This window comes from Aspergillus pseudotamarii (assembly GCF_009193445.1).
Source record: "Aspergillus pseudotamarii strain CBS 117625 unplaced genomic scaffold BDV38scaffold_25, whole genome shotgun sequence".
Taxonomy (NCBI): Eukaryota; Fungi; Ascomycota; class Eurotiomycetes; order Eurotiales; family Aspergillaceae; genus Aspergillus; species Aspergillus pseudotamarii.
The window spans coordinates 403,005-430,098 of NW_022475039.1; the positions used below are offsets into that span (position 1 = coordinate 403,005).

At 47.6% G+C, this 27,094-nt stretch overlaps 10 protein-coding genes and 1 non-coding gene across 11 annotated transcripts; 5 read left to right on the forward strand and 6 right to left on the reverse strand.

Moving 5' to 3' along the window:
- Window positions 1–1,970: 1,970 nt before the first annotated feature.
- Window positions 1,971–2,357, reverse strand: BDV38DRAFT_282770 (uncharacterized protein; the record flags this gene model as incomplete). The annotated part of the gene is made up of 1 exon (XM_032059877.1): window positions 1,971–2,357. The coding sequence occupies one exon, from the start codon at window positions 2,355–2,357 to the stop codon at window positions 1,971–1,973; it is 387 nt and encodes a 128-aa protein (XP_031913905.1).
- A 1,111-nt stretch (window positions 2,358–3,468) lies between these two features.
- On the reverse strand, window positions 3,469–4,597 carry aspf34 (cell wall protein PhiA). The gene is made up of 2 exons (XM_032054531.1): window positions 3,922–4,597; window positions 3,469–3,860 (listed from the first exon to the last, which is right to left on the reverse strand). Exons 1-2 carry the CDS (start codon window positions 4,199–4,201, stop codon window positions 3,613–3,615), a joined length of 528 nt encoding a protein of 175 aa, XP_031913906.1. The 5' UTR covers window positions 4,202–4,597; the 3' UTR covers window positions 3,469–3,612.
- A 932-nt stretch (window positions 4,598–5,529) lies between these two features.
- On the forward strand, window positions 5,530–5,902 carry BDV38DRAFT_246280 (uncharacterized protein). The gene has a single exon (XM_032054532.1). It carries the CDS (start codon window positions 5,730–5,732, stop codon window positions 5,883–5,885), a length of 156 nt encoding a protein of 51 aa, XP_031913907.1. The 5' UTR covers window positions 5,530–5,729; the 3' UTR covers window positions 5,886–5,902.
- An 821-nt stretch (window positions 5,903–6,723) lies between these two features.
- BDV38DRAFT_84202 (uncharacterized protein) lies at window positions 6,724–7,407 on the reverse strand. The gene has a single exon (XM_032064023.1). The coding sequence runs from the start codon at window positions 7,210–7,212 to the stop codon at window positions 6,838–6,840; it is 375 nt and encodes a 124-aa protein (XP_031913908.1). The 5' UTR covers window positions 7,213–7,407; the 3' UTR covers window positions 6,724–6,837.
- On the reverse strand, window positions 7,176–7,247 carry BDV38DRAFT_t126. Its single transcript has one exon. It is a non-coding gene; the product is annotated as a tRNA-Ala (tRNA).
- A 1,676-nt stretch (window positions 7,408–9,083) lies between the features above and the next one.
- BDV38DRAFT_282772 (uncharacterized protein) lies at window positions 9,084–10,528 on the forward strand (the record flags this gene model as incomplete). Its single annotated transcript, XM_032059878.1, has 6 exons — window positions 9,084–9,364; window positions 9,419–9,455; window positions 9,524–9,551; window positions 9,607–9,643; window positions 9,724–9,955; window positions 10,025–10,528. 6 exons carry the CDS (start codon window positions 9,084–9,086, stop codon window positions 10,526–10,528), a joined length of 1,119 nt encoding a protein of 372 aa, XP_031913909.1.
- Window positions 10,529–11,928: 1,400 nt separating this feature from the next.
- On the forward strand, window positions 11,929–12,555 carry BDV38DRAFT_282773 (molybdenum cofactor guanylyltransferase; the record flags this gene model as incomplete). Its single annotated transcript, XM_032059879.1, has 1 exon — window positions 11,929–12,555. The coding sequence occupies one exon, from the start codon at window positions 11,929–11,931 to the stop codon at window positions 12,553–12,555; it is 627 nt and encodes a 208-aa protein (XP_031913910.1).
- BDV38DRAFT_246287 (molybdopterin molybdotransferase MoeA) lies at window positions 12,199–14,083 on the reverse strand. Its single transcript, XM_032054533.1, has one exon. It carries the CDS (start codon window positions 14,025–14,027, stop codon window positions 12,672–12,674), a length of 1,356 nt encoding a protein of 451 aa, XP_031913911.1. The 5' UTR covers window positions 14,028–14,083; the 3' UTR covers window positions 12,199–12,671.
- A 215-nt stretch (window positions 14,084–14,298) lies between these two features.
- Window positions 14,299–17,470, forward strand: BDV38DRAFT_271133 (molybdopterin oxidoreductase family protein; the record flags this gene model as incomplete). Its single annotated transcript, XM_032057257.1, has 5 exons — window positions 14,299–14,447; window positions 14,517–14,565; window positions 14,658–15,641; window positions 15,727–16,669; window positions 16,734–17,470. The coding sequence occupies 5 exons, from the start codon at window positions 14,299–14,301 to the stop codon at window positions 17,468–17,470; spliced, it is 2,862 nt and encodes a 953-aa protein (XP_031913912.1).
- A 654-nt stretch (window positions 17,471–18,124) lies between these two features.
- Window positions 18,125–20,866, reverse strand: BDV38DRAFT_246291 (major facilitator superfamily domain-containing protein). The gene is made up of 7 exons (XM_032054534.1): window positions 20,193–20,866; window positions 19,992–20,125; window positions 19,817–19,940; window positions 19,553–19,759; window positions 19,129–19,485; window positions 18,692–19,059; window positions 18,125–18,635 (listed from the first exon to the last, which is right to left on the reverse strand). The coding sequence occupies exons 1-7, from the start codon at window positions 20,312–20,314 to the stop codon at window positions 18,277–18,279; spliced, it is 1,671 nt and encodes a 556-aa protein (XP_031913913.1). The 5' UTR covers window positions 20,315–20,866; the 3' UTR covers window positions 18,125–18,276.
- A 1,453-nt stretch (window positions 20,867–22,319) lies between these two features.
- On the forward strand, window positions 22,320–26,853 carry BDV38DRAFT_246300 (ABC transporter ATP-binding protein). Its single transcript, XM_032054535.1, has 11 exons — window positions 22,320–22,705; window positions 22,771–22,825; window positions 22,877–23,478; window positions 23,551–23,977; window positions 24,045–24,200; window positions 24,261–24,837; window positions 24,890–25,068; window positions 25,120–25,649; window positions 25,705–25,820; window positions 25,869–26,062; window positions 26,121–26,853. The coding sequence occupies exons 1-11, from the start codon at window positions 22,368–22,370 to the stop codon at window positions 26,781–26,783; spliced, it is 3,837 nt and encodes a 1,278-aa protein (XP_031913914.1). The 5' UTR covers window positions 22,320–22,367; the 3' UTR covers window positions 26,784–26,853.
- Window positions 26,854–27,094: the final 241 nt, after the last annotated feature.

Below are 27,094 nucleotides of genomic sequence, written 5' to 3' on the forward strand. Positions count from 1 at the left end.
GAACGAAAGCAGGTAGGACAATTCGAGAATTAATTAGCGCCAAACCACCGGTGGGAGTCTAATCTTATTAGCGTCTGAGCCACAGTCCAATAATCCCATTCGATTTCTCTCCGGTTTAAGGGGTTTTCCCACACTAGCCGGAATGCGGATAAGAAATGTATCTAAAATTGACATTCTGAAACAAGGGCTCCTGAACTGAAAACGGCCTTCGATCAATCGAATTCCCGCGACGTCCCAGGTCATCTGGCGCTGCCATTTGGGCAAGGTCTCTCTCTGGGTTGTGTATATGGAATACAGAGTACAACTCTGTCCTTTTTTTTTTTTCCTGTTCGTATATGTTCTAAGGGTTTTTGTCCCTATCATTACCTCTGGTAAGGTATTCATGAGGAATGCCTAGGCTTAAGCTCAAAGTAGCGAGTAGAAAACATTCTACCCAAAGTCATGAGATACACCCAATTCCCTATAAGGCTCTCGTTTCATGTTTTCTTCGGGAATACATTCTCCCCGGGCTTTATCCGTTGACAAGAGCAGGAGGAAATGCTTGTTGGTAAAAAGAATCTGGGGAAATTTCTGCGGCACGCCAAGACCCCTGGAAAAATGCAGCATTTCCCGGCAGCCTGACTCTTCTCTGATTGCTTGGAAAATCAGAGAAAGGGGGTGGGGTAACCATAATAAACATAATAATACATGAATGAATCCCATCAACTCACCCATGGTTCTTGAATTATCGCGAATACATGTTTTGTGGGCATTAAAACCTGTAGATGATACGTGTTGGCGAAAGGTGCACTCTATCCTCAATGAGAAGAATAGTAAATATTATCTCCTGCACACATCGGACCTATGTTAATCCACATACCTATACAATGGAATCAATCACATCTGTTGGCACTGAGCTGTATCCACCTTTAGCATTCCTAGCTTGTGCCTATACAAGGCTGACTCAGGGCTTTGATCGCACCTGACAGGGCCTACAAGGATTGATTGGAGGAGACGTAACAGTTCAACATCCATCTATTCACGCTTCAAAAAGCCACAGCGTTAATTGCAGGGCTATGAGCAATGGATGGTCTAAAAGTGCCATTGCATCGTGGAGTATAGGTGAATAAATTCTTTTAGCAATGGACCAGTGTCTTCTCCCACACCATCGGCTAGCTATACTACGCTCTATCCCAGAGTTCCAATAGGCACTTATGCAAGCCGCGCACATGTCATTACTCCTCAGACTAACGAAGGTCGGCGTAAACTCTCAAGTTGGAATGTATGATCTCCTGGAAGCGCCTTTCACAACCGGTGCGGGGGAAAGGGTGATCTTGGCTTGTTGAGGGTCTCCTAAAGACCCCATTTTGCACGAGGTTATTAATTACTCATGAAGTGGCAGGCATACAGGTCGCAGCTAGTTTAATCAGATCCACCATAATGACATGATTGTGATGAATATTGTACGATCCATCAAGAAGTTGGACATTCCTGATTTTCTTCTGGTATGTGTAGAAGGGCGGCGATATTGAATCATCTTTAGCCACGAGCTGTTGTGCCAAATTTTTAATATACACATCTGTGCTTATTTCATGCACTCGTGGAGACCATTTAATTTGTCTTTTTTAATCGGTCACTTGGTTATGTCTTTTGTTTGTTACTTACAAGCGTAATGATCTAGATGCAACATTTCCGTCTTCTTCATCTGGTTTTCATAGAAATACCGACCAATAATTACTATTATATATATTCGTAGGCCTCAGGATAGTGTTATCCTATCTTGTTGTCCTAGGCCTAGGGAAATCATCCACAATACAAAGGAAACAAAAATCTCAAACGGACAAAATAACCCATTTTCGTGTGCATACTAAGTAATTGGTTTAACGGCTTCTGACACGAAATACGCTGTATGATAGATACCCTCACTTAGAGGAGCATGTAGCCCTATCGACAAGTATACCTGCAGTACGTATCAAACAACAGCGACCTGTCTATTTTTCAAAACAGATCACCACACCGCGGTGTACATCCACCCAGGCACCGCGGTCCAGAAACGACCAAGTATTCTCGTCGTCCAATGTGACTTCAACCCTAGGGTCGTGCTGAAGCACGCGACAGATGGTATTATGGTGAAATTTGATGAGCTGAGCGCTTGTTGCATAGATCTTGCCGTCCTTTTCGAGATCTGAGTCGTCGAAGAGCTCTTGGATTGGATGTGGCTTGCCGTCGGTTGCGACGGAGGCTTTGGCATTTGCGCCAGACCAGTCGTTGGAAAGTTGGAGGGTCACGCTGTCTGACCAGCCATAAAAGAATGGAGTAGCGGAAGCAGAGGTGGTGAGGAGAGTGAAGAGAAGACCAACGGTAGTTGTGATCTTCATATTGGATGATTGTTGGTAACACAGCTTGGTTGGTTGGTTTTGCAATTTGAGGCTGAATGATCTAATTGCGTTGGTACTTGTTCTATCTGACCTAGGCAATTTTTGTGTGATATGGTGACTATTGCCATATATATAGCTTAGTTGACGTGTTAAGCTTCACATACTCAGAGTCAACTATATCATGAAGGCGATCCCAGACCCATAGTTCCGTGGATGAAAAACATAATAACCCGTACTGGAAGTTCTTATGGCTGCATGCGGAAGAGCGTCATGTTCAACGCATTGAATCATTCGTCGGAGTTTGAGCTGTCCGAAACAGATGGAACTTTGAGGTAAAGCTGAACTCCAATCGCCATGGGGCCGCTCTTTACTGGCATACAAATCTCCTAGAGTCATGGTGTCCACATTTGTAATGTATCCGGTCTCATATTAACCAGAGGTATCTGTCTGGAGATTCTCCGGCACCTGAAATGAAAGATTACCGTAGGCTGAGCAGTCTGTGTCCTCCGACTAAGATCACCGTGCCACTAGAAGAAAAACATATGCATACATACATACATACATACATACATACATAAATCTTGTCGTTACGTAGATATTCTAGACGTCAATTAGAGTTATCTAACGGTTTATCCGCCCGGTCCCGCGGCTGCAACCGTCGACGATTGAATCATATCCCCACTTGCGCTGAAAGCTAGAATCGGTCTTGACGTAATGGTAACGGAGTTGGTTCACTTTGTTCAAGCGTGTCATGTTAAGAGACAATTGTGATCAATAGCATGTTTCGCATTTTCTTAGTCTAAAGAATACAATCTGGCGCAGATCTGCGAATATAACGTCAAATTTGGCAGATGTACTTGTCCATAGAACGGAAAACATCCACTATCCGCTGCCAGGGAAAGTCAAAGAAACAATCATCTGCCCGGACGTTTAATACCCAGTTTTAACACCCAGTCCCTCTAGTGTTAACTCTTCTAGGTCATCATTCGAGGCGACTATAAGTGTTCAGCCATAAATCTGCACCTGAACCCAAGAACCGTGGCATACGACGTAGCGGTCATCTACAATAAAAATGGATAAAAGAGAGCGAGGTTACGCTTCACAAACAGGGTAACTTTTTCCGTGTGAGGAATGTTTATATATTAGATAAGTATTTGCACAAAGTATTCACAAATCGCTTAATAAAGATGCGCAAAGATAAATCGATCCTTTATACAAGTCCTTGCGCCAAAGAACGAAACGCTAAAGCACAAACTTAGTTGGCCCAGCAAGGCTGGGGCTCCTTGGTCTCAACGACGTGAGCAGCAATGCCAACGCAGTCCTTGTTGCCACCGGGGTTAGCGACACCAGAGGAGGCCCAGATGCTGTAGCCATCGGCACCGGGGCAGGCGATGGGGCTGGATCCGTCGAACAGGAGGTGGCCATCCTGGATAGACCAGCCCTTGCGCTCGGCGTTCTTGGGAGTGGGCTGGGCACCAACGGTGTAGCCAATCTTGCCCTGGCCTGTGATATTGTTAGCTTCCGCTGCAAAGTTACTGGGGTATGGGTGGGAGGCATCACGTACCCATGCCGGAGCGGTCAACGTAGACCTCCTGGGGACGGGCAGTGTTGTCATAGATGTTGAGAACACCGTCGTTGATGTAGAAGCTGGTCTCCGGGCAGCTGGAACCCTTGTTCTGGAGGCCAGCGATGAGGCTACCCTGGGCGGCGCTGAAGGCAGAGTTCTGGACAGCGCTGCCGGACTTGATAGCAATGACGCCGAAGTACTTAGGGGCATCGGCAGCCGGGGCGGCGGCGGCAGTAGCAGCGATGGAGGCAGCGAGAGCAAGGTTCTTGAACTGCATTTTGAAAGGTTGATGGCAAACGAGTGGGTTTGTAGAAAAATGAAGGTATTTAAAACGACTGGATGGATTGATTGATTGATTGATTGATGAGAGGGATGATAGCAAGAAGAAGGGGAATGAGAACGGCTTTTTATATGTTGAGGGTGACAACCTGATCGAGTCGATGGAGTCTCTTCCAAGACATTTGATGTCAACTATTATCCGCTAGCTGCCCGCTAACTACCCACTCGAGAGATCGAAATCTTAGGAACAACAGGAGAATCCCGCAGTTGAACCGACGCCATGTTGTCATCCTGCAGAATAGATGACCTAGAGCTAAAATTAGCCGGTCCACTCCGCATTCCCTTGATTTTAGTTTCGTTTCGGTCCAAGGTCAACGATATAATTGGGGTCTTATCCATCACGTGGGGCGCTGTGCCCTCAGTTGCCACGCTCGGTAGCCCTCGGAAATCGAGGGAGCAGCCAATCGTGGAATAGAAGCCGTTAATTTAGTCGTTAAATTTAGGAGAGACAGTTGTTTCGCGGAGAACAACTGCTGCTCCACATCACAGACATTGTCTCATTCTAGCATCCGTCATTGGCTCCATAGATTGGAATTGATCCGGAGCAATGCCCTAAACATAGTAGATGAAGCGTCGATCTTCGATTAATATCCTTATTATTCTCCTCACGCCACTCAAAATTCCCCACCAGCGAAGAGGGAGGACAGGACACCGCACCTGTTGTCATGATGATGAGGGATACTTCATTACGTCCCCTCGAATAGGGGAAAAGTCATGAAGCTGTAGGCAAACCAGTAACACAGGGCGTGATTTCTACAGCCTAAGACAGGGGGGCAATAATTCAGGGCAACAATCAATAGTGGGTGCAGATCAAACCCCATTTGCAGAAACCGTTAATTTGGATACGGATACGACGGACTAATCGAAGTTCCGGACAATGGACTCCATATACGGAGCGAGATTCCGGCTGTGGCGCAGCAACAAATAGCCACCTTTCCAGAAGAAACGGACCCTCGGGAACATATTGAACCTTTCAACCGATGATACATGACTGTAGGATCGATAGACTGCAGAGCTATTGCCCAGAGCTGCATGTCTCGAAATTTGTGAGGCGCCGGAAAATGCCTCGATCCATATCGGTTAACTCCGATACATGCTTGACATCGCCAGCAGGTTCGGACGTCCTCCGTAGCTTATTCGGGAATTGGTCATTCCAACTCATGAGCTCTGCTACATTTTATTCAGGCATTAGTTCTAGCGATCAATTCGAGATCGATACAGTAAGCATTTGTCCCATTTTTGGTGCCTACCCTGCCGAAAACGGGAGCGAATGGCCGGCATATCCAACCATCAAGAGAGCATTCTCCCAATAGTTGTACGTCGGGGCCGGCTAGGCTAATCGACTTTCGTACAAGGCCCACCCATAAGTTCGCTCTTCGATTTAACTTCTCCGGTCAACTACTCCCTTGAGAGAGATGCGACACCAATAGAGTTCAGCTAGATCAGCCCTCGCCAGATTCGGCAAGATGGGGGTGCGACGGGACTATGAGAAAGGTCGAAATAATTCTTCCCCCTGGCTTAAAGCAGTCTGCTCTACCTCCTGGATCAAGTTTATTGTAGATTACCAGACGGCTCCGCACAGATCATGGGCAAGATATGTCTCTCGACTAGGACTCACGTGAAGGAATCTGATTCTGTTTAATTATATATCATCTTGTCTTAACTCACTTCCTAGGCATAACAGAGACGACACTACACCTGGAGTCGAAGTATTGTCAAGGGTCTATCGAAACTTGCATAACATTAGGCAAGAATGATGTATCCATCCCGTGTTCTATCTACAACATAGACGGTAGAAACTGTGGGAAACCTGAGTAAGATGTGGAGCTCAAGAGTAAGTCAAAGATGTCACAGGGCGCCCTCGCAATGATTGCTAGGACGGTCAAGCTCAGTGTCCATCCTTAATACACCTGAATAGGCGGGCACCACCTGTGCAGTAGATATATCCCGATCTATGCTTCTGAACACTTCCATCGTAGCACAAATGCACCGATCAGGCTATCGATTTTCCAGAAGGGTTTGAAATTCATGGTCTGGTTGAGCCTCCTGATGGCTTTAATTTCTTTTGTTCTTCTATGCTATCCTACTTGATTAAATGACTAATTTGCCTCGGATCATGTACATGAGCTCCAAGAACCAGAGTATGGCTTCCAACAGTATATATGGAGCATCTCACATTATTGTAATTATTGTTGGAATCTACCATCGTAAAATATGAGCTATCTTGATGCACATGCACAAATTATCTGTAAGTTGAGATAGGCTATCAAACGTTTAATCAACTTCGCAATATACGGATATACGAAAGCGTTGAGTCACGGGTCTGTAGATAGAAGTTCTAACGTGAGTATCGATACGACGGAGCCACGTAACAGAGATAATACCTAATTACTATTTATGATCGAGTTGTATAAAGGAGATATCTTTGTATATTAATTGTGAGAAATGACGAGACCGAATTTTTTCTACTGTAGGCAGCGCATCGGCTGTCTGGGTGTCTGCTGTCTGCCTTGTACAGTTATATATATATCTAGTCGAACTGATACAGTGCACCACTTACACTTTCACCTCAAGTTAAGATAACTTCAAACGTTGAATCGCGATTGATCGATTAAATATTGTTTTGTCCATGTGTAACTTCCTTGTTCTAGTTATGAAGAATCTATTATGGTAGATATGGAGAAATAATGGACTTATGAAGTATTCGTCATGGTGTAGCTGGAAACTGTCGCGACGAGGAAGAGTGGGTAAGCGGAGATGCGAGGAAATAAACAGGATAAGCGAAGGCATAGAGAAAAGATATGGGTAGATCATAAATAACACTTGAATTCCTTCCCAACGATAGGAAAGAACGAACAAACAGAAGCGAAAGCAATGCGGGAAATCAAAAAAATAAAATGAAAAAAGAATAATGGACTTGAGGGGAATTGAACCCCCGACTTCTCGCATGCGAAGCGAGCACTCTACCACTGAGTTACAAGCCCGAGTAACCGAAAAATTAATAATCTTTACATTAAAAGTATGTAAATGTATAAACTTTGCCGCCCTCAAACAAAAGACAAACACTGCATGCGGCCTTACTCTGGAGTAAAGCTCCACATGTAGCCCGAGACCCTTACGACCTGTTCACGGCCATAGATATGTCCTCGTGGACGACCTAACGCATCCGTTATGTGAAGTGTCCACCGAAGCACATTGCTTGCATACTTGTCACGGCAGAATCAGAATTGACGATGGTGCTGGACCTAACAAATTGCTTGATAGGCAGTTTGGTCTGATGATAAAGTGGGAAGAAGTACACGCACAATATAGCCGCTCAAGACTTGCTATAACTAAGTTTATGTATCCATGGAATGAGTTCCTATTTCAGCAACTTGCAGGCACCGTACGCGTCGAGTACCTGGGCTGCCTCGACAGAATGCAGTGGGCAAAGGCGCCAGAAGGCAAAATGAATTATCTTTAGACCTACTAAAAACCACCAGTGATCGTGCCGGATTTCCGGGTGGCGTTGATAAGCAACATTTACCAGGAACCAGAATTGGGATACAAAAGTACCGTCGCCATACCCGGGGAGTCAATGCGAAATCCACGGAGGTAGCGAAAGAAAAAAGAAAAAAAGTAAGTTTCCGCTCCGCCATCCGGAGGAGGAAATACGCACTCGTTGCCGCGGCACAACTCCGCCCTGCCCCGATCGTGGGAAAGACGGATGCAATCACGGTGGCTGTTGGTGGATTTAAAGCTTTTAAGTGGAGTATCAGGGTGGCCGATCAATGCTACCGTTAGGTTTGGCACTCCAGCTATCATTTGTTTCGCAGCCGCGATTTGCCACCGAAAAAAAAGAAAAAAAAAATAGCAAAAACCTACCCGCGCAGTATCAGCTCAGCTCACTATCCGAGGTCATGAGTGTATTCCAGAAGCTCCAGCAAACAATTAGTGGCGCATCGTTGTCGCGCTAAGATTGTTAGTGGGATGGATGGCGTGCGCCCCCCAAGCATATGGATTTCTCAACACGGGAGGTCTGGAACCAGGATTGGGTCAGATGACCCTCGAAAAGTTGTTGGCAACAAAGGAATTGCTGACACTTGTTCCACCCTGTCCATCCTGGGCAGCGACGCAGTGATTGAGAATGTTGATAGCCCTCTCAGGTGGTGTGGTTTGAGGACATCACCCAATCTTTGCTTGCAACTGTAGACGTGTCAATTGTCCGGAGGCGGTCACATTGATTAACCCTAGAATGGAGAACCCCGGATTTTAGTTCTGTTGCATGAAACTGGAAATTCCGCGTATTGACTTGAAAAAAACTTTAATCAATCGATCTAAAAGTCGGCAGAAACGATCTCAGAAAGGAAAAGAAAGCTACCCCTGGCGAATTAAATTATTAATAAGCCCCCCTTATTAATTAGTTAGCATCGTGGGTTTGCAGAGTCGGGGAGCCATGGGTCGCGATCTCCGGGCGGTGAGAGAGGGCTTTCAGAGCTACAATACAAATCAAGATAGTGAAATGTAACAGAAATCGCGACATTCAACCAGAACAATCCACCCGACCCGCTCTCAACGCTATTTTGCATTGAAGCGGCGGATGACCTGGCAACTTTTGAGGAGATGGCGGTCAGGATGATCATCGCTAAGAGTTTTCTGGCATTCTCCTATCATGGTTGTCTATTTATTGCCCCATCCTCTTCTCCACTGTGGACCCCCCTGAACCATTTATTCTGGAATCCAGGCACAGAACTTTTCCCTTCTTTCTCATTTATCTATTCAAACGCCCCTCCGTGCAACGTCCGATTCCCCAACCGTTCCGATTCCCCTCTCCCTTCACCATGGCATACGACTGTTATTGCGCCATCTGCGGTGTCGGCTTCACCGGCATGCACATTGAGTCCCCGTCGGAGACCGCGATCGAACGACGAAGACGGTGGATTGAAAAGAGATGCCGGGCGCTCGAGGCCGGCCAGGACATCAGCCAGATTCCTACTGAAGAAAATGACGCCCCCGTGCGCAGCTACGATCCTCGGTTAGTCGACACCGATAACGTCTCTTGGCTCTATAAGGCATACTGCCTGGGATCGAATCCTCCCTCCGGTCCGTCGAAGACGAATAAGTACGTTCTGATACACGTTTCCGGGGAGTTAATTCCTGTCTAACATGGTGGCAGAGCGTTTATTGCTGGCCCGGGATATTATGCGGATATTGTAAGCGACACCTGAACATACTTTTGAAGCAAGCCACAGTTCGAGAAGCTTACACGCCACTTTGACAGGGAGAGCTAGTGGTGAAACCCGGCAATGGTATGTGTTACACGAGGCGGACGAACTGCAGGACCGTGGCTAATTTTATCCTAAGATCAATATCAGCCGTCGGCCCGAAAAACCTTCATGTGGTCGGTTTAGACCTCCTCGATTCGTTTCCCTGGAAGGGAGGAAAAAAAAAAAAAAACACCTATCGCTAACTCTCTTGTAGCTATGACGAGGGAACTGAAGACGCGGCTGGCCCAGTCCTCCCATTCCATTGGAGCTGTTTTGAAATTTTGACCCGAGTCCTCACGGGTTCCACCGAGATCAACACTGTCAACCTCAACGCTCTCTACGGTGTCATGTCCGCTTTAACCAACCATTCCTCCTTACATTTGAGCTACGGAGACGACATTTCACGGTCGCAGGGCCGTTACTGGGAATGCATTCCGGGTGCAGAGGTAAGCGTGACCACACCGGAGATTAAACTGCAATATCCCTAACGTATTGCCACTTCTGCGCTCAAACAGTACTGTGCCAAGAACCCAACGGATACCCCCATGGTCGATGAGCTTTTCCAAAACCTGAGCACAGATGATAAATTCAAGCGCCCTTCGCTGGAGATTGAGCTCCGGGAACGACGCCCCACCGATCCATTTGGCCAACTACCTCTAGAGATCGCACAGCAGATTTGCATGTTCTTGCCGGGAGATTCGCTGAAAGCGCTTGCTCAAGCTTCTCTCAGTGTTCAAATTATCACCCAGGATAACTCGTTCTGGAAGCGTTTTATGCAGTGGGATATGCCGTGGCTCTGGGAATTCCAGACGCTCCAGAATCAGAAGGCTGTCAACTATAAATCACTTTACCTGTGGCTGAACAAAATGTCCACTCCGCGGTACGGCATGGACGATTTGAACCTGATGGGTGTTGCCAACCGCAGACGCGTTTGGAGCGTTTGCGAACAACTTGCAAGCCGCTACAACAAAGCCACCGGCCAGGCACCAACGGAAGCGATGAAATGGGGTCGCGATTAAACATCTGCGGGGATGAGATATATAACATTCGATTGCTCCGTTTTGACTGCCGAGGTGAGCCTAGGTCTCGAATTATCTGGAACCGCTGTCTATTGAAGAGAATGCTAATGTGACCAGTCTACAGGGATTTTTGCGGGAACTACATTCAGCCATATGATACCACAGCTTCACTACTTGATTTCAACCTTTGTCTTGCTGCTTTGTCTATTTGGAGTTGATCCGGCGTTGGGCCTGGGTTGGTTGCCGATTCTCAACTTTTGCCATTATTAGCGTCAAGCATTATAGATATAGACCATCTTCCTTTTTATTCGACGAATCTATGATGAAACCCGACGATTGACTTGGTACTTGCGTTACACCTTCACATTCCACGGATCTATGTTATTTTGCTGTTCTTGGAGAGGACCAGTTCATTGTTAATAGAACGCCATGTAGTAAGACTTCACACCTAGTATTACGAGATTTAGAACTATTAATCAAGAGATTTACCTGCAAAATCACTGATGTTATTCTGTTATCAAACCAATCGATCTGTGGCGAATGTGTCGGAGAACGTTCGGAGGATTGTCGGAGTCATTGTCTATAATTACATTCCAGTCCAGCGTCACCGGAGTCATGGCCGCTCGTTAAGTTTAAGATCACATTCGATAAAATCATTGTTATTGCTAAGATCTACTAAGTAGTGTTGCCCTATCTCTAAGTAGAAACCCCGGTTGTCTTTCTGTGATTGGTCCTTGAGCTTAGTTCGACTTGTGCCTCGTAGTCTCAATCCCAACCATGGGGACTAAATCTTATGACTGAAAGATTACTGTGAAGCTTGGATTGATCCTATAAACGGGCAATCACTATTTACCTACTTCTACACTGTAGAATGTGGTTTACTCTGTAGCCCGTAGGGGCCATGGGCAATCGTGTCAGCCGTGTTAAAGCAAACCCGAAGTTTGCCCAACACCCTACGCCCTCATTGTAGCGTTCTCAGTCTAACATATTGCTCTTAGCTTAAGCCAAACATTCCGCTATAAGACAGGAATTCTGTTCCCTGGCTGACCCTAGGACAAAGGTCCTTGTAGTTGGTTCAAGTTACGGAAAGTTTTATCAGCATCCCCGACACCCTGAAACTGCACTGACGCGTATGGTATTCGAATCCCCCTGTTGAGGTTATAAAGAAATAGCATCTAGGATCCTTCAATGTAAACACTTGCATTGGGTCGGAACTTGCCGGACCACATCTGCCAAGCACGATGTGAAAGAGTTAGGTCATTTCGTCATTCTGACGGTAGGATTTCTTCAAGGTACAATTGCCGAATTCTAGGAGTAACTCTTGGTATTTATGTTAATGCTTGGCGAACTCATTAAATACACTGTTTTTAACTAACCATCCAGCGATACTGTCCATCCAAATGAGCGCACTTCAACCCCTCTTGCTTGCCGGCGGCCGCTCCTCGCGAATGGGTAGACGGAAGGAATTGCGACCCTTGGTACATGATATACCGATATATATGCATCTGTTGCGCATCTTGGACCTGGCATGTCCTCATTCATCTATCGTCTATCTATCATTGCGCAGTCCAGATTGCCTGCGAGATATACTGAATGACCCACGGGTTACGGAAGTGTCCCCGGGCAAGCTTGCCATAGAGGTCGATGGCTCATCTACATTAGTACAAGTAATCTATGACCGCCCTAGTGATGATTCTCTCAACACAGAGGACGATATGGGCCCAGCGGGAGGCCTCCTAGCCGCTCATCGCTTTGATGCGCAGGCTACTTGGCAGGTCGTCGCCTATGATTACCCGTTCTTGTCCGTGTCCGCCTTGCATCACCTACAGCATGAGATGGCTGGTCCCGTTACCTGTTTCCAGAATGCAGATGGATTCTGCGAGCCTCTCTTGGGTGTCTGGACTCCCGAAGCCATGCACATGCTTGATCAGAATGTCCAAAAGGGATTCGCGGGCCAAAATCAGTCATTCGCCAGTGCTCTGGAAAGACGATCCGGCCACGGAATGATAGGTGTTTGTTCAATATGAATACACCTGCCGATTTGGATACGGTATTGAAATTGAATGGGACCACCTCGACTGTGGAATGCGACACATTGCCGCTGAGATAAATGTGTTGTTGCAGGAGTGTAATGGGCTAGATCTCAACGCATCGGGTAAATGCCAACTGAGTCGCCTTCTCCGACTTCAGAAACACCATGCGGGATCCGGATCCAGCAGTTGGCCTCGAGGAATGGTTTGATCTTGCCAGGACTATGATCTGATATGAGCTGGACCATGAGATCCTGGTCTGTGGAACCGCAAAATGTCCCCGGTCGAAACACGTCTTTCTCCATCGGCACAGTTGCGACTGGCTTACTGGAGCTGAGTGGTATCCCATGATGAATACCAAATTTGTAGTCCGCAGCCATGATATGAGCTTTATATGGCTTCTCTGGCGGTTGCAGTTGGATGGTATTCAAGTAAAGCGCTACTATGAAACGAAGACAAGCGGCACTGGCTACTGGATTTCCCGGCAAGCCGAAAAAGGCTACCTCGCTATCTACAGGAGCAGTTCCGGGTCGAGGAAGCATGGAGTAAAGCACCGGATGCCCAGGTCTCATTTCAACTTTGTGAAAAACTGTCCGTGCCTGTACGCGCTCGAGTACTGTGGGGATCATGTCGTAACGACCGGCCGAGACAGCGCCAGAACTGATGATCAGGTCATATCTGGGTCCCTGAAGACTGCGCAATAGGGCCTGTTCTATGTCTTCCGGGTGATCGGGGAGAACTCCCAAAAAGTCGACAATAGCGCCCCAATCCTCCAGCATTGCAGTGAGATACGGGCCATTGCTGTCGCTAATCCGATGAAGCTTAGAGGAGTCACCTTTTGCAGGCAATAGTTCAGATCCGGTCGAGAAGACGGCTATTCTCGGCTTGGGCAGCACAGAAAGCTCCGTGATACCGAGGGATGCCATTGCCAGGACATGGTTCGGATGGATCAGTTCTCCCTCTTTGACAATCGCATCACTTGTTCGGAAGTCCGTCGCGGCCAGCCGTCGATTCTGGTTGGGCTTGACCGGCTTGGTTACTGCAATGAAGCGACGCCCCGATCGCTCTTCGACTCTTACATCCTCATAGCGAACACAACAATCGAAGTCTTCCTGCTGGACAGTCTTGGGAAATGGGGCTCCTGTCATAATCTCCACACAAGGCGGGAAAATACCGTCACGTCCCACCTGCGAGAGAGGTTCATCTCCTGCGGCCGTGATGCCCTGAACTTCGAATGTTTTGGGATAATCCACGGTCGCATCCTGCGTCGCGGCGGAGTTCAATGCGTAGCCATCCATGGCAGACGTGTCAAACCTTGGTGTTGAGATTGGACTATAAATCATGTGTCGAGCGATGCGACCTCTTGCAGTGAATATCGAGCATGTTTCTGCTCGAGACAAGAAGACATATCGTTTGCGATGTGCTTCGGCCTCGACCAGTCGTATTGCTTCTGTGTAGGACAGGCCCATATTGCTCTTTATAAAGTTGAACTGGTACGTGTTTATTGCATCTGGTCTGTTGTTTGCGTAGAAAATATGAATTAAGGAAAATAATTGGAGAACCTGTGATTTCTTGTAACCCTAATTTCATAATTCTGGCGTCATCCATGGTACCTCTTCCTCTGCGTCATATACTTGATTTTTCCTTAACTTTATTATTCTCCTGGATTTGTCGCGCGTCTACTGGAGACTATAATCCGGATGTCTCTTCCTATATGATGGAAATGCAGAAGTTGTTAACATGGCGGCGTCCACGTACGAGTCTCGCGACTCTATCCAGGATGCCTACGGTGGCCGCACCCCGTACAAGCATGAATGGCCGACGCGACTTGATATGCGCGTCCTAGACACGCCGGATAAATGGGTACAAAGTGCATGTGTGTTGTGCAGGTAATTAAAGTCTTTCTCATACTTCAATTATTCATAATTGTCGGGTCCATGCTAACGCGACGCTTGCAGTAATGGTTGCGGGCTGGATATTGGGGTCAAGGATGGCCGTGTGGTGGGTGTGCGCGGTCGCCCGATCGGGTGAATAAAGGACGTCTGGGTCCGAAGGGCTTACATGGGTGAGTATTTCGGAAGCTTCTATATAGTCGGTAGAGGGACAAATGGCTCACTTGGGATATTTATAGCTGGGAGTCCATCCACCATCTGGAGAGACTGACGCACCCACTCATCCGGCGCAATGGCAAGCTCGAGCGGGCGTCGTGGGACGAAGCTATGTCGCTGATTGTGGACAAGGCGAAGGAGATACGACAGCGGTTGACCAACCATGGCATTGGGTTCTATACCTCTGGTCAACTGTTCTTGGAGGAATATTATGTCCTAGCGATGATCGGTAAGGCCGGGTTGAATACTCTCCATATGGATGGCAACACTCGCTTGTGTACGGCCACTGCGGCGGCCAGTATGCGTGAGTCCTTTGGTAGTGACGGTCAACCGGGATCTTATGGAGATATCGACTATACGGAATGTTTGTTTATCGTCGGCCATAACGTGGCAAATACACAGACGGTCTTATGGTCTCGAATACTAGATCGCCTCGACGGGGCGTCTCCTCCGAAGCTCATCGTGGTTGATCCGCGCCGGTCGGAAACCGCGAAGAAAGCCACGATTCATCTGGCACCCAAGATTGGGACTAATATGGCACTGCTTAATGGTCTACAGCATCTATTGTTCAAGAATGGCTGGATTAACGAGGAATTTGTCTCGCAGCACGTGGTGAGGTTGCAGCAGCTTGAGGCTGTAGTCGAGGAATATACCCCGGAGTATGTGATGCGAATTACCGGCGTCCCTACGACATTATTAGAAGAGGCAGCTAGGATAATGGGAACTAGCAGTAGCCTGGTATCAACTGCTCTGCAAGGAGTTCATCAATCTAACCAAGCTACGGCAGCTGCCTGTCAGATCAACAATATCAATCTGCTGCTTGGACACCTTGGGAAGCCAGGAAGCGGTATCCTTCAGATGAATGGCCAACCGACTGCTCAAAATAACAGGGAGGCCGGATGTGATGGTGAATATCCAGGGTTTCGAAATTTTCAAAACCCGAAGCATATGCAGGAGATCGCGGATCACTGGAACGTTGACTTGATTCGAATGCCGCATTGGAATCAACCTACACATAATCCAAAATATGCTTAATTACATCGAAAACGGCTCGATTGAGATGTTTTGGGTGTCGGGCACGAATCCACTGGTCAGCCTACCCAATCTACATCGTGTCCGAGACCTGTTTACCAAGCCAGACCTCTTCCTTGTCGTACAAGATATCTTCCCTACCGAGACAACAGCTGTGGCAGATGTGGTGCTGCCAGCGGCTCAATGGGCAGAGAAAACTGGATGTTTCACCAACGCTGACCAAAACATGCATCTCTCGCAGAAGGCCGTCGAGCCACCAGGAGAGGCTAAGGCTGACCTGGACATCTTCTTGGATTTCGGGCGGCGGATGGACTTTGAGAACAAACATGGAGGGCCTCTGATCCCTTATACCACACCGGAAGAAGTCTTCGATGCATGGAAAGGGATGTCATACGGCCGTCCCTGTGACTGCAGCGAGCTCACATACGAGAAGCTCACTGGCGGATCTGGCATTCAATGGCCCTGTACTAAGGAGTATCCGAACGGCAAAGAGCGCCTGTTCACTGATGGCAAATTCTTCACCGATCCAGACTACTGTGAAGACTTCGGGCATGATCTCGAGACTGGAGCGCCATGTACTCGAGCACAATATCAAGCCATGAACCCCGCTGGACGAGCCATTCTCAAAGCTGCGCACCACAAAGCACCCCTTGAAGCTCCCGATGATCAGTTTCCCTTGCTACTTTCGACCGGTCGAAACGTTTTCCACTTCCATACACGGACCAAGACAGGAAGGGCCAGGCGGCTCCAGCAAGCCGACCCACAGCCATTTGTTCGCATATCTGAAGCGGATGCGAAAGATCTCTATCTCTCGGAGGGAGAAATGGTTGTAGTGAGATCCCGGCGTGGCAGTGTAGAGCTCCCGGTGAGAATTGGGGAGATCAACGAAGGACATGTTCTTATCCCGTTCCACTTCGGCTATTTTGATTCAAAAGACCTGCGAGCGCGAGCCGCAAATGAGCTTACGGTTGGTAAGTAAATCATGGTCTTAATAAAGTCATTATCATGAAGATTCTTTGCCGCTGACTATATAAGACGAGTGGGATCCTGTTTCCAAACAGCCGATGTTCAAATCTGGCGCGGTTCGAATCGAGAAGTGCATTCAGAAGGAGGGTGGAAAAGAAACCCACTCCAAGGAAGAACAGACTGCAGCCATCAGAAGTGTTGAACAGAAGAAGGGACAAGGAGAGATGTCGGTCGCAAATGCGCCCAAGAGCCAGGATCCCGCCGACGAGCGTATCCGGCGACTGGAACTCTGGCTGGGTGCCACAAACCAGGCTCTGGAAGTCCTCAACGACATTTATAAGGATTTGATTCCGCGTCTAGTACACGACTTGGAGGTATACTCAGGACTCGAGATCATGCGTCGAATAACTCTGGGCATTCTGCGCAAGTTCAATCCAATAATCTCGAGATACCATGAGAGTCGCCAGTCCGGCCGGAAGGTTGCTGCAAACCTTCGAGATAGCCTTTTCCCTGATGTTGAAGAAGGGAGTGATGCATACGAGGCATTAGTCGCATTGCAGGCCCTAGACACCTTTCTTACATACATTGAAGGGCACCTAACGGCACTGTCGCCAGCAAGCCAGGCGCTGTGGGACGTTGAGTTTGTTGACGCTGTGGAGTTCGCTCAAAAAGGCATTCAACGACAGAAGGCGTGGGTTACCCAGCATATCAAGGTCAAAAGCCCCCAGACTTTGCTCGTTCCAGTGGCAGCACCGGGCGAACTGCATTCCGATGAGTCGACTTTGTCGGGGCATCTACGCTGCTGAGGAGACTCCTGTAGTCGAAGTGTTAATCTTACCGCACCGAGCTGTGGAGATATGCTTCTCTCTTTATGACTATAACGTCGCTTGGGTTTCGAGATTCGGGGCCTGAGAGAACCGCACTTGTATACCAATCATAGTGATATTTTTCATCAGTGGTCCGCGTTGTATAGCTAAGTGGATGGACATACCATACGGGTGAACTTCCCAATTGATTTTCCTAGATCGTTCATAGAAATGATATCATCTAGCGAAACTTCCAATCTTGGGTGGAAATAATAAATTTTAGATTTTCATAAGAAGCATGCATATATTTCAGTGCTGCGCGACTGACAAGATTGGCTTAGAGCAAAGGAATAGTAGTAGATCTTATGTGATATTGAGACATAAGGGACAAAATATTGATGTCAGATTACGTGTTGGTACTTTCTGAGCGCAGACACTGAGCCAGCTACAGATTGTACCCTCGTCCTCTGTTAGGTAGAGTACAGTATTACCATTGGATTCCTCATGCGTGCATCAATTATTTCATTTTTGTTTTTGACAGGAGACTGGTCACAATACTAGCATACAAGGGATCTACCCGGTGTAGCATATGATATGACATAACGTATATAAAAGGAGGATGGGAAAAAAAAAAAAAAAGAAGTGAAATGAGTAAAAAGTAATTGCTAGTGAGATAGAGTCAGAAGACTATCCACTGACAAGCCCTGGATCACAATGTAAGGGTATCCATGATTGAAATCGTGTCTGCAATAACAACAAATTCCTCGAGGTCATGTTGCACCGTCCACATACTTCTTGTGCAATAATCAAACAGTCGTGTCTGATCCGCTACTCTCCGATTCAGTTGTTTCATCCTCCTTCACCACGTACTGCCCCCCGCGTCGCAACATTAGTAGGGATGTTGGAATCTGTATGGCTGCGAAGGCAATCATCGCCTGATATTGATGACTATAGCTCTTCGCGAATACATCCCCAATTGCAGCCTGGAGCTGAGCCGGCAGGGCCCCGGCCGTGCTACTGTTTTCTAACAGTTGCTGTAACTGCTCCGGTGAAAGTGTACCTGCTAGTTCGCTCTTTAAGTTTCCGTACTGGATGTTAGCCGCAATTGCAAGGCCGATTGCACCCCCGAGAAAACGGCATTGATTAAGGGCGCCCGTAGCTGTTGCTGCTGGAGTGTAAGCATGTTGAAAACGAGCGGAACTAGTGGATTCAGTGGCATACCTAGGTCCCGCGTCTCGACAACGTAAGGTACTGCTAGAACACAGATCCCGATAGTGACACCAATGCCGGTGCCTGCGATAACTTCATATCCATACCCAGCACTGGGAAATGAGTCCGTTTGAGGAAGGATGGAGAAGAGTGCCATTCCCACGGTTTGTAGCACGGAACCGAAGAGGATGAGGTATACAAAGGGGATACGGCCACGAAGGCATGCAAGATTAGAAACAGCGGTGCCCACAGTTGCAAGGGCCGAGTACGGGATTAGCCGGATCCCAGCATCTACGGGCGACAACTTTTCCAGGACTTGAAAGCGCTGTGCCAAATAGACAATTATTACATTCCAAGGACAACCGCTGGCGAAGGTAATTCTGTGATGGCAAAAGAAGGACCATTAGCCTTGAAAGCAAAGGGAAAATCTTACAGCTGCATCGACTCACATAAGCATCCCCATCCAAGCTCGGTTGAATAGTAATCGTTTTGGAAATATCGGATGATAACCAGGACGTCCATCGATCGCCCATTCCCAAGCAAAGAAAGCCATCCATGATACACCTCCCGCAACGAGTAGCCCAATTGCAGTTCCAGAGGCCCACTCAAATGACAGATTAGTTTCATTCAAAACAGTGATAGGCAGTAAAGAGGCACTGAGTAGCAGAATAGCACCGACGAGATCCAGCTCTCGGAAGAGGTTGATGCTCGGTTTTAAATGGGCGATAGATTTCGATGGCACCGAGCCATGGTTCGCGGGCATGGCGATAATTAGCATTATCACGGCTACTGCTCCAGGAGGGAGGCTATTGCTCCATACATTTTGTTAGTCACGACCCGCACAGCTTTGAAGGGATGATATCATGCACGCACTTCACGTAGAAAACCCATCTCCACTCCGAATTCTGCGACAGTACGCCGCCAATGAGAGGGCCTGTCAAAGCTGCGCATGCAATGGCTATCGACAACATGCCGCCCAATAGGGGCACCTTCGACTTGGGGACAGTCTCATAGGCGCATAAGATGGTGAGCGGATAAATCCCAGCACCACCAATTCCTTGGAATGATCGACATATAATGCTGACATGTGTTTAGTACAGGCTGGCCCAGTATACCCAATGCCTCAGGTAAACCTACAGCGTGTTGACTGACGGGGATAGCCCGCATCCGAGCGAAAATGCCAAGAAGATCACCTCAGCAGCCAACAGGGTTTTCTTTCTGCCAATGATATCGCTGACCCTGGTCCAGATGGACATGAAACCTGCATCGGGGTTAGCAGAACCAGACAGAGAAAGGAAAAGGAACTTCAGACCAGTGAATGTAATGAGGAACCCAGTAATGATCCAGCTTGTTTTGCTGAAACCATTTAGGTCACTTGTGATAGCGATAAGCGAAGTGCTGACGATAGTCACTTCCAGATTGACCAAGTAAAGGCTGATCATGAGTCTAGGACCAAGATTTGTGGTTAGTCAAATAAGTTTTGCATGATTCAGGAATCGTGAATATGGCATACCCAACTATAATCAAGCACAGTCTCCATCCGTGTGGAAACTGAATTTGATACCCGGTAGGCTTCTCAGCCACCACGGTGATATTCTCTTGGCTGTCCATCTCCACAAGCTCTTGTTTAGACATGGTGGTGATTCTACTTGACCTTCCTCACGAAGATTATCTCTAGTACTCGTCTCTTATATGTGATTGTAGTACTGTCTGAATCCCACTGTCGTCCAAAATAGGAAGCAGCCTCAGCTAGTATTGTACCCACAAAAGTCCCTCTCGAAGGAGCATTATTATGCGACCATTGACGCCTCTTGGCGACTATGCAAGGAACAACGTGCTGATAGCTTGGCACGCTCTTGGCATCAAGTCTTACCCTGTATTGTTCTTGCTCGGCGTGTCCCTTCTTTTCCCATGTTTAGCCCCCATAGCTTCTATCCTCTTTCCCCTTGCGACGTAAGTGGGTAACCTGTGGGCTGGACGAGAAAAATTGTGTGCATGGCGCCATGACTCGCAGATTGCATGAGCTAGTACAGGCAATATATTGTATTCCCTAAGCAGCAACATAGATGTTTACCTCTGATTCTGTGGCAAGTGTTTAGATCGTCACATTGCCTGGCTTATTATGATACATTAGCTGCTGTTCAACTTTGCTGCAATTCGCCTCAAAGTGAGACATTTCGATTCTCAAGTGAACAATGTATACTTTCATAAGTCGGATAAACTGATCTGAGGTCATTACGCCGCTCTATTGGCATAATTTAAGTATGCTGTGGCTAAGGTTTAGGGTAACTACGTCAGATACCTGGTCCTGGCGTCACATGACTGAGCCACACCAGCACGTTTCCCAGGTCCCTTTCTCTCGCTCTCCCCTACTTGTACCGATTATGTCAAAGGCTTGACCCTTGCTGTAGAGGGTAGCTGGTTATGCCCGGTTTAGACTTGGATTCTATGCAAATCTTAGGTGTAGGCCAGGAATTTGCCTTGTTAGACGTACAATCCTTCATGATTCGATCCCCAACCAATGCACTGCCAAACACCTTAGGTTATGCATGATTGGTAGATTGTATAAGTTCTGCCCTGACATTGTTCATGCCCGATCGGGAAATAGCCTGTCTGTTGATGTAAGATTTTCATGTGCGATGAGTAGACGGGGTAATAATTTAACAAGATGTATATATATTAGCTTGCAGCGAGCTCCAAGTATATATGAGCCTGATAGGATACAGAAGTCTGAAGGCCTTCCATGATGTCGTATGCTCTGTCCTACTTAGCATAGTTGATCTATAATCAATCATGTTGGGTCAGGATGCTTTCGCTCTCGACATTCGGCCGGGGAGCGCCGAGGCTTGGCTTGAGTCACCGCTCGACGATAGAGAGCTTGTGGGAGACAGCAGTGGAGGCAACTACCAGTGTTAATCATACTACGTAGCTTTGTAATGGATCTGGATCTCTAGCTGACGAATGGGAGTAATCCTCGGGAGATACTGGTGTCAACCGGGCACCCGATGAGGGTTTGGCGTCGGAGTCCGCGGACCGCGAGCAAACTATTCACCGTCATTCTTCGTATTGAAGGACCACGGATTGCAGTGAAGAAACTTCTGCCTAGATTCTAATCCGTTGCTTCTGACCGTGGATTAATGTACGTTATACGAGCTAAGAGTAAGAAGATACTGGGAAATTTTTCTATTGGTTACAACTCTGTTATTTGCAATACACGGTTAGTTAACAGCTACCAATTCAATTTTCTTTACAAATGTATATCAAGCCCCAGTACTTGGGACATAATGCAGATATGGTCGGTAACCCATTAAGTTTTAAGAATAAGAGGACACCGGAAAATTCGATTTTATATCATACCTATCTTTCGGACCAGACATCTACAAAGTGGTCCCTCATTTCCGTTTCCTGAAAAAGTAACCCCTTTCCATTAGCGGAAGGCGGCGAATGTAGTTAAACCAATAAATTATTGTGCCATTAATTACAATACTCTATCAGTTTTGAAAAATAGCACACGGAAATCTTTGCTGACACCAATCGAGTTTTTTTGCAATAATCTAGTACATAGAAAGAGTTATAAAGACCCTAAACCTAATTAATTAGATTCCCTTCCTATATAAAACCTATGCCGTTGTCTTCAGATGTTGTAGATCGCATACCTCATGAAAATGTTTGCGAGTCCACCACCAATATGACTACCATGACAGCTCAAGGGGACTCTCCAGCGCCAACAGTGGCTGGGACATCATCACTTTCATCCGTGCAGGGACAGCGGCCAAAGGCAGACACGGACGAGTCTACTAGTGCTTCAGTACAGGCGGGTGGGCTGAGGAGCTATATCAGGATCTTTTCGTATACCGACACTGTGGGCTGCGTTCTCAATGTCCTCGCCTTGATCGGAGCCATTGGCGCAGGCAGCGCTCTGCCCCTGATGGATGTACTGTTTGGCAAAATGATCACAAACTTTAACAACTTCACGACCGGTGCAAATTCTTCAGATGAGTTTCGGTCGACAATGAATAAGTTCACGTATGTGGTATCTAGTAGAGTGGCACGTTCCTAAGCTAGGCATTGATATCAATAACCTTCCATAGGCTTTACTTTGTCTATCTCTTTATCGGCAAATTTGTGCTAGTTTATACCTGGACTGTATGTCTCCCACCCTCTTTCAAGCTTCACCCATATTAATAGGTTTAATAGTTATCGTTATCTGTCTCCGCTTTGCGAACCACCAAATCCCTACGCATTGCCTTCTTGACACACCTGCTGCGACAAGATATTGGTTTCTTCGATTCCAACGAAAGTGGCTCCTCCGTTGTGCAACTGACGACCAATGCCAACCTAGTTAACCAAGGGATCTCAGAGAAGCTGGGCTTCGCGGTGCAGGGCACGGCGACCTTTGTGGCGGCATTTATTGTAGCCTTCGTCGTGCAGTGGAAATTAACCCTAATTACAATCTGTATTGCTCCGGCCATCCTTATTGTGACCTCCATCTGTGCTAGCATTTTTGTTAAGCAGGAGAACAAAATCCTCCATGTGAACTCCATCGCTGGGGCTTTGGCTGAGGAGATTCTCGCCAGCATGAAGACTGTGCATGCCTTTTCCGCCTTTTCCAAGTTGACGACCAAATATGACGACCACGCCAAGGAAGCGAAGCGCCTGGGTCTCACACAGTCTCTCAACATGGCGATATTATATTCGGCGGAATTTTTCTGTGTCTATGCCGGATATGGCCTGGCCTTCTGGCAGGGAGTCCGCATGTATGCGAGAGGTGAGATCGATGAGCCGGGAAAAATCATCACGTAGGTGTCTAGAGTCTCGTTAGCTTCTTTGATACCCTTTGCTGACTGCCGTCCTCTCGAATGCTTCGCTAGTGTGATCTTTGCTATCATCGTAGCTGCGACGGCAATGACACAGATCGCACCTCAAATTATTCAAGTCACCAAGGCCGCGTCGGCCGCACAGAGTCTGTGGGAAGTGATTGATCGTGAATCTCCAATTGACGGACTGTCCTTGGACGGTGAACGGCTCGACAAATGTGAGGGGAATATTGAATTCTCAAATGTCTCCTTCGCGTATCCCACCCGGTCCCAGCTCACAGTCCTTAATGAGTTCACATTGTCAATCCCCGCCAACAGGACAACGGCTTTGGTTGGGCCCAGTGGTTCGGGAAAAAGCACAGTGACTGGATTGCTCGAGAGATGGTACAATACGCAGGATGGCATCATCACACTAGACGGGGTGGATATCAAAGAACTCAATATCCAATGGCTGAGGACTAACATTCGCATTGTTCAACAGGTTCGAAAGAGTCTTCTACGCTCCCAACTTCTTATTTCTTTAGTCTCATCATCTGACTCTCATTTAGGAACCCACACTCTTCAATGCCACGATCTTTGAAAATGTGGCATACGGCCTAGCAGGAACGGACTATGCCAACGCTTCAAAGCAGGATCAGATTGAGCGAGTCATTACAGCCTGCAAGGCTGCTTACGCCCATGATTTCATTGAGACCTTACCCGAAGCAAGTTTGACTTCAATCGAGGTTCCAGATTTCCTATACAACTACTGACATCTTCCGTAGAAGTACGACACTCAGGTCGGGGAGCGGGCCACAATGTTGTCCGGAGGCCAGAAGCAACGTATTGCCATTGCTCGAAGCATCGTTTCTGATCCTAAGGTGTTGATCCTCGACGAGGCTACAAGTGCATTAGATCCACAGGCTGAAAAGATTGTGCAAGAGGCCTTAGACAACGTTTCTGCATCACGAACGACTATCACGATCGCGCATAAGCTGTCCACAATCAAGAAGGCAGACCAAATTGTGGTCCTTTCGCAAGGGCAGATCGTTGAGAAAGGAACCCATGACGAGCTGCAGGCTGCAGGAGGAACTTACCAGCGCCTCATCAAGGCGCAGGACCTTGGTACGGTTGTCAACGATGGAACCCAGCCCGAGAAGGAAAGGAATGAGAAAAGCACTGGTATCACCCAGGTCCTTTCTGGGCCACAGGACTATAACAAAGAAGCCAAGCTTGTGGGAAGATTAAAGGCTCCGTCTGGACATGGCCGTAGTCTGATTCGGTGTCTGGCTGTACTGCTCCGGGAGCGCCGCGAACTATGGTTTGAGTTCATTGTCACATTTGTTACCTGTGTTGTGGGAGGTACGCGTATCCCTATCCTGCGATGTGTTTCTCACTCTAATGATGAATCTAGGCGCGACATACCCTGTACTCGCGTTTATATTCGCGAGGGTGTTGGATGTCTTCCAAATACAATCCACAAGCAAGATGGTAGAAAAGGGTGATTTCTATGCCCTCATGTTTTTTGTCCTTGCTCTTGTTATTTTGGTTGTTTATGGGGTTCTGGGTTGGGTTACAAATGTGATAGCCAATGTGAGTGTCACCGAAATGTCATAGTCATTACCTCTTCTCACCACCAGGCAGTGCGTTGTGTACACGTACCGTCTCGAGATGTTCCGCAATTATATCCGACAAGATATGACCTTTTATGACCAGCCCCAACATACGACTGGCTCCCTGGTCTCTGAACTCGCTGCGAAACCTACTAGCTTGCAAGAGCTACTTGGGGTCAATATCGGAATCGTCATCATTGCCCTAGTGAATATCATCGCCAGCTCTATCCTCTCCATAGCTGTTGGCTGGAAACTGGGGTTGGCTGTACTCGCAGGGGCCATGATCCCAATGGTATTCTGTGGCTACCTAAGAATTCGCCTAGAGTTCCGACTAGACGATGCCACCTCGCATCGATTTTCTGAAAGCGCAGCACTGGCTGGTGAGGCGATGTCTGCGATTCGCACTGTTGCATCGTTGGCCATCGAACGAGTAATCTTAGAGAAATACACTGCCAAGTTGGCGGGCATTGAGCGAAAGTCCATTAAGTCGTTAACCTGGACGATGTTCTGGCTAGCCCTCACACAGTCACTCTCATTACTCTCTATGGCCTTGAGCTTCTGGTATGTATCTCCACTACTGCAATTGCTCCCTTCCCTATATCTAACTCTGCCGTAGGTATGGAGGTCGCTTGTTATCAACAGGAGAGTACTCGAGTACACGATTATACATTGTTGTGATTGGAGCTATTCTCTCCGGTGAAGCCGCTGCGTCATTCTTCATGTTCAGCACCAGTACGTTTCCTAAGGGCAATCTTCCCTGCTCCCACTGACAACCAGCAGGCTTTACCAAATCACAGGCAGCATGTAACTATATCTTCTGGCTCCGTTCTCTGCAACCTGATGTTCAAGACGGATCGTTCGACAATGCTCCCGGAGAATCAAAGGATATGGCTGCCCATGTGGCGTTGCAGGACGTTGCATTCCGGTATCCTACTCGGCCTACTCGACCGGTGTTAAACGATATCAATGTTGAGGTAAGGCCCAACTTTGGCGCAAACGCTCGGGTTATCATTATGCTGATGGGATTGATAGATAAACCCTGGCCAATTCGTGGCCTTCGTCGGACCCTCCGGCCATGGAAAATCCAGTCTCATCTCACTCTTGGAGCGATATTATAATCCAACCTCTGGAAGCATCCGACTAGATGGCTCAGATATCCGCGACATGTCTCTCGCTTCGTACCGCAGCCATTTATCGCTTGTCCAACAAGAACCGGTCCTCTACCAAGGAACCATTCGTGAAAATATTGCATTAGGCCTTGAAGCAGAGGCGGCCGAGGAACGGATCTACGAGGCCTGTCGCCAGGCGAATATTTTTGACTTCGTTTCCTCCCTGCCGGATGGATTAGCGACGCCATGTGGTTCGCGAGGAAGTCTTTTCTCCGGTGGTCAGCGGCAGCGTATTGCAATCGCAAGGGCGCTTATCCGCCGACCCCGTTTGCTGTTGTTGGATGAGGCTACGTCGGCGTTGGATACCGAGAGTGAAAGGATTGTGCAAGAGGCCTTGGATCAGGCCAAAGATGGTCGGACGACGATTGCGATCGCACACCGCTTGTCAACTATCAAGCATTCGGATCGAATCTTCGTGCTGGTCGGCGGTCGTGTGCGGGAGCAAGGGACTCATGAGGAGCTGCTCCAGCGACGAGGAATCTACTATGAGATGTGTCTAGGGCAGGCCTTGGACAAAGCAACCTAATATTGTACGTGATTGACGGACATATTGTATATATGATCGGTGTGAAGCATACCGAAAGCTAGAGTTCCACACAGCTCATGTAATGGTAATAATAAATAATCTCCTATCTCGAATGTGCCATTTTTAAACAACGAACTCTTAATCCCCTTATGGTATCTACTGAGACTTTGCCCCAAGAGTAATAAATGCCCGGTGATGCATTCACGTTCATCATGCCCTGCATGCCCCGTAAGGATGGACATGTTGTAAGCGTTAAGTGCTTTGGAAGTCATTTGATGTCGCCACCATTTCTTTTTCGATTTACTTTTTTT

What these genes read in the sequence shown, in the direction of transcription:
- aspf34 (XM_032054531.1), bottom strand. Translation starts at nt 4,201, where the DNA reads ATGCAGTTCAAGAACCTTGCTCTCGCTGCCTCCATCGCTGCTACTGCC. An exon ending in CGTTGACCGCTCCGGCATGG is followed by an intron (nt 3,861 to 3,921) that starts GTACGTGATGCC and finishes ACAATATCACAG; the next exon opens with GCCAGGGCAAGATTGGCTAC.
- BDV38DRAFT_246280 (XM_032054532.1), top strand. Translation starts at nt 5,730, where the DNA reads ATGGGGGTGCGACGGGACTATGAGAAAGGTCGAAATAATTCTTCCCCC.
- BDV38DRAFT_84202 (XM_032064023.1), bottom strand. Translation starts at nt 7,212, where the DNA reads ATGCGAGAAGTCGGGGGTTCAATTCCCCTCAAGTCCATTATTCTTTTT.
- BDV38DRAFT_246287 (XM_032054533.1), bottom strand. Translation starts at nt 14,027, where the DNA reads ATGGGCCTGTCCTACACAGAAGCAATACGACTGGTCGAGGCCGAAGCA.
- BDV38DRAFT_246291 (XM_032054534.1), bottom strand. Translation starts at nt 20,314, where the DNA reads ATGTCTAAACAAGAGCTTGTGGAGATGGACAGCCAAGAGAATATCACC. An exon ending in CTGTGCTTGATTATAGTTGG is followed by an intron (nt 20,126 to 20,192) that starts GTATGCCATATT and finishes TCTTGGTCCTAG; the next exon opens with ACTCATGATCAGCCTTTACT. An exon ending in GCTTGGATGGGGATGCTTAT is followed by an intron (nt 19,060 to 19,128) that starts GTGAGTCGATGC and finishes TTGCCATCACAG; the next exon opens with AATTACCTTCGCCAGCGGTT.
- BDV38DRAFT_246300 (XM_032054535.1), top strand. Translation starts at nt 22,368, where the DNA reads ATGACTACCATGACAGCTCAAGGGGACTCTCCAGCGCCAACAGTGGCT. An exon ending in TCGACAATGAATAAGTTCAC is followed by an intron (nt 22,706 to 22,770) that starts GTATGTGGTATC and finishes AACCTTCCATAG; the next exon opens with GCTTTACTTTGTCTATCTCT. An exon ending in ATTCTTCATGTTCAGCACCA is followed by an intron (nt 25,821 to 25,868) that starts GTACGTTTCCTA and finishes GACAACCAGCAG; the next exon opens with GCTTTACCAAATCACAGGCA.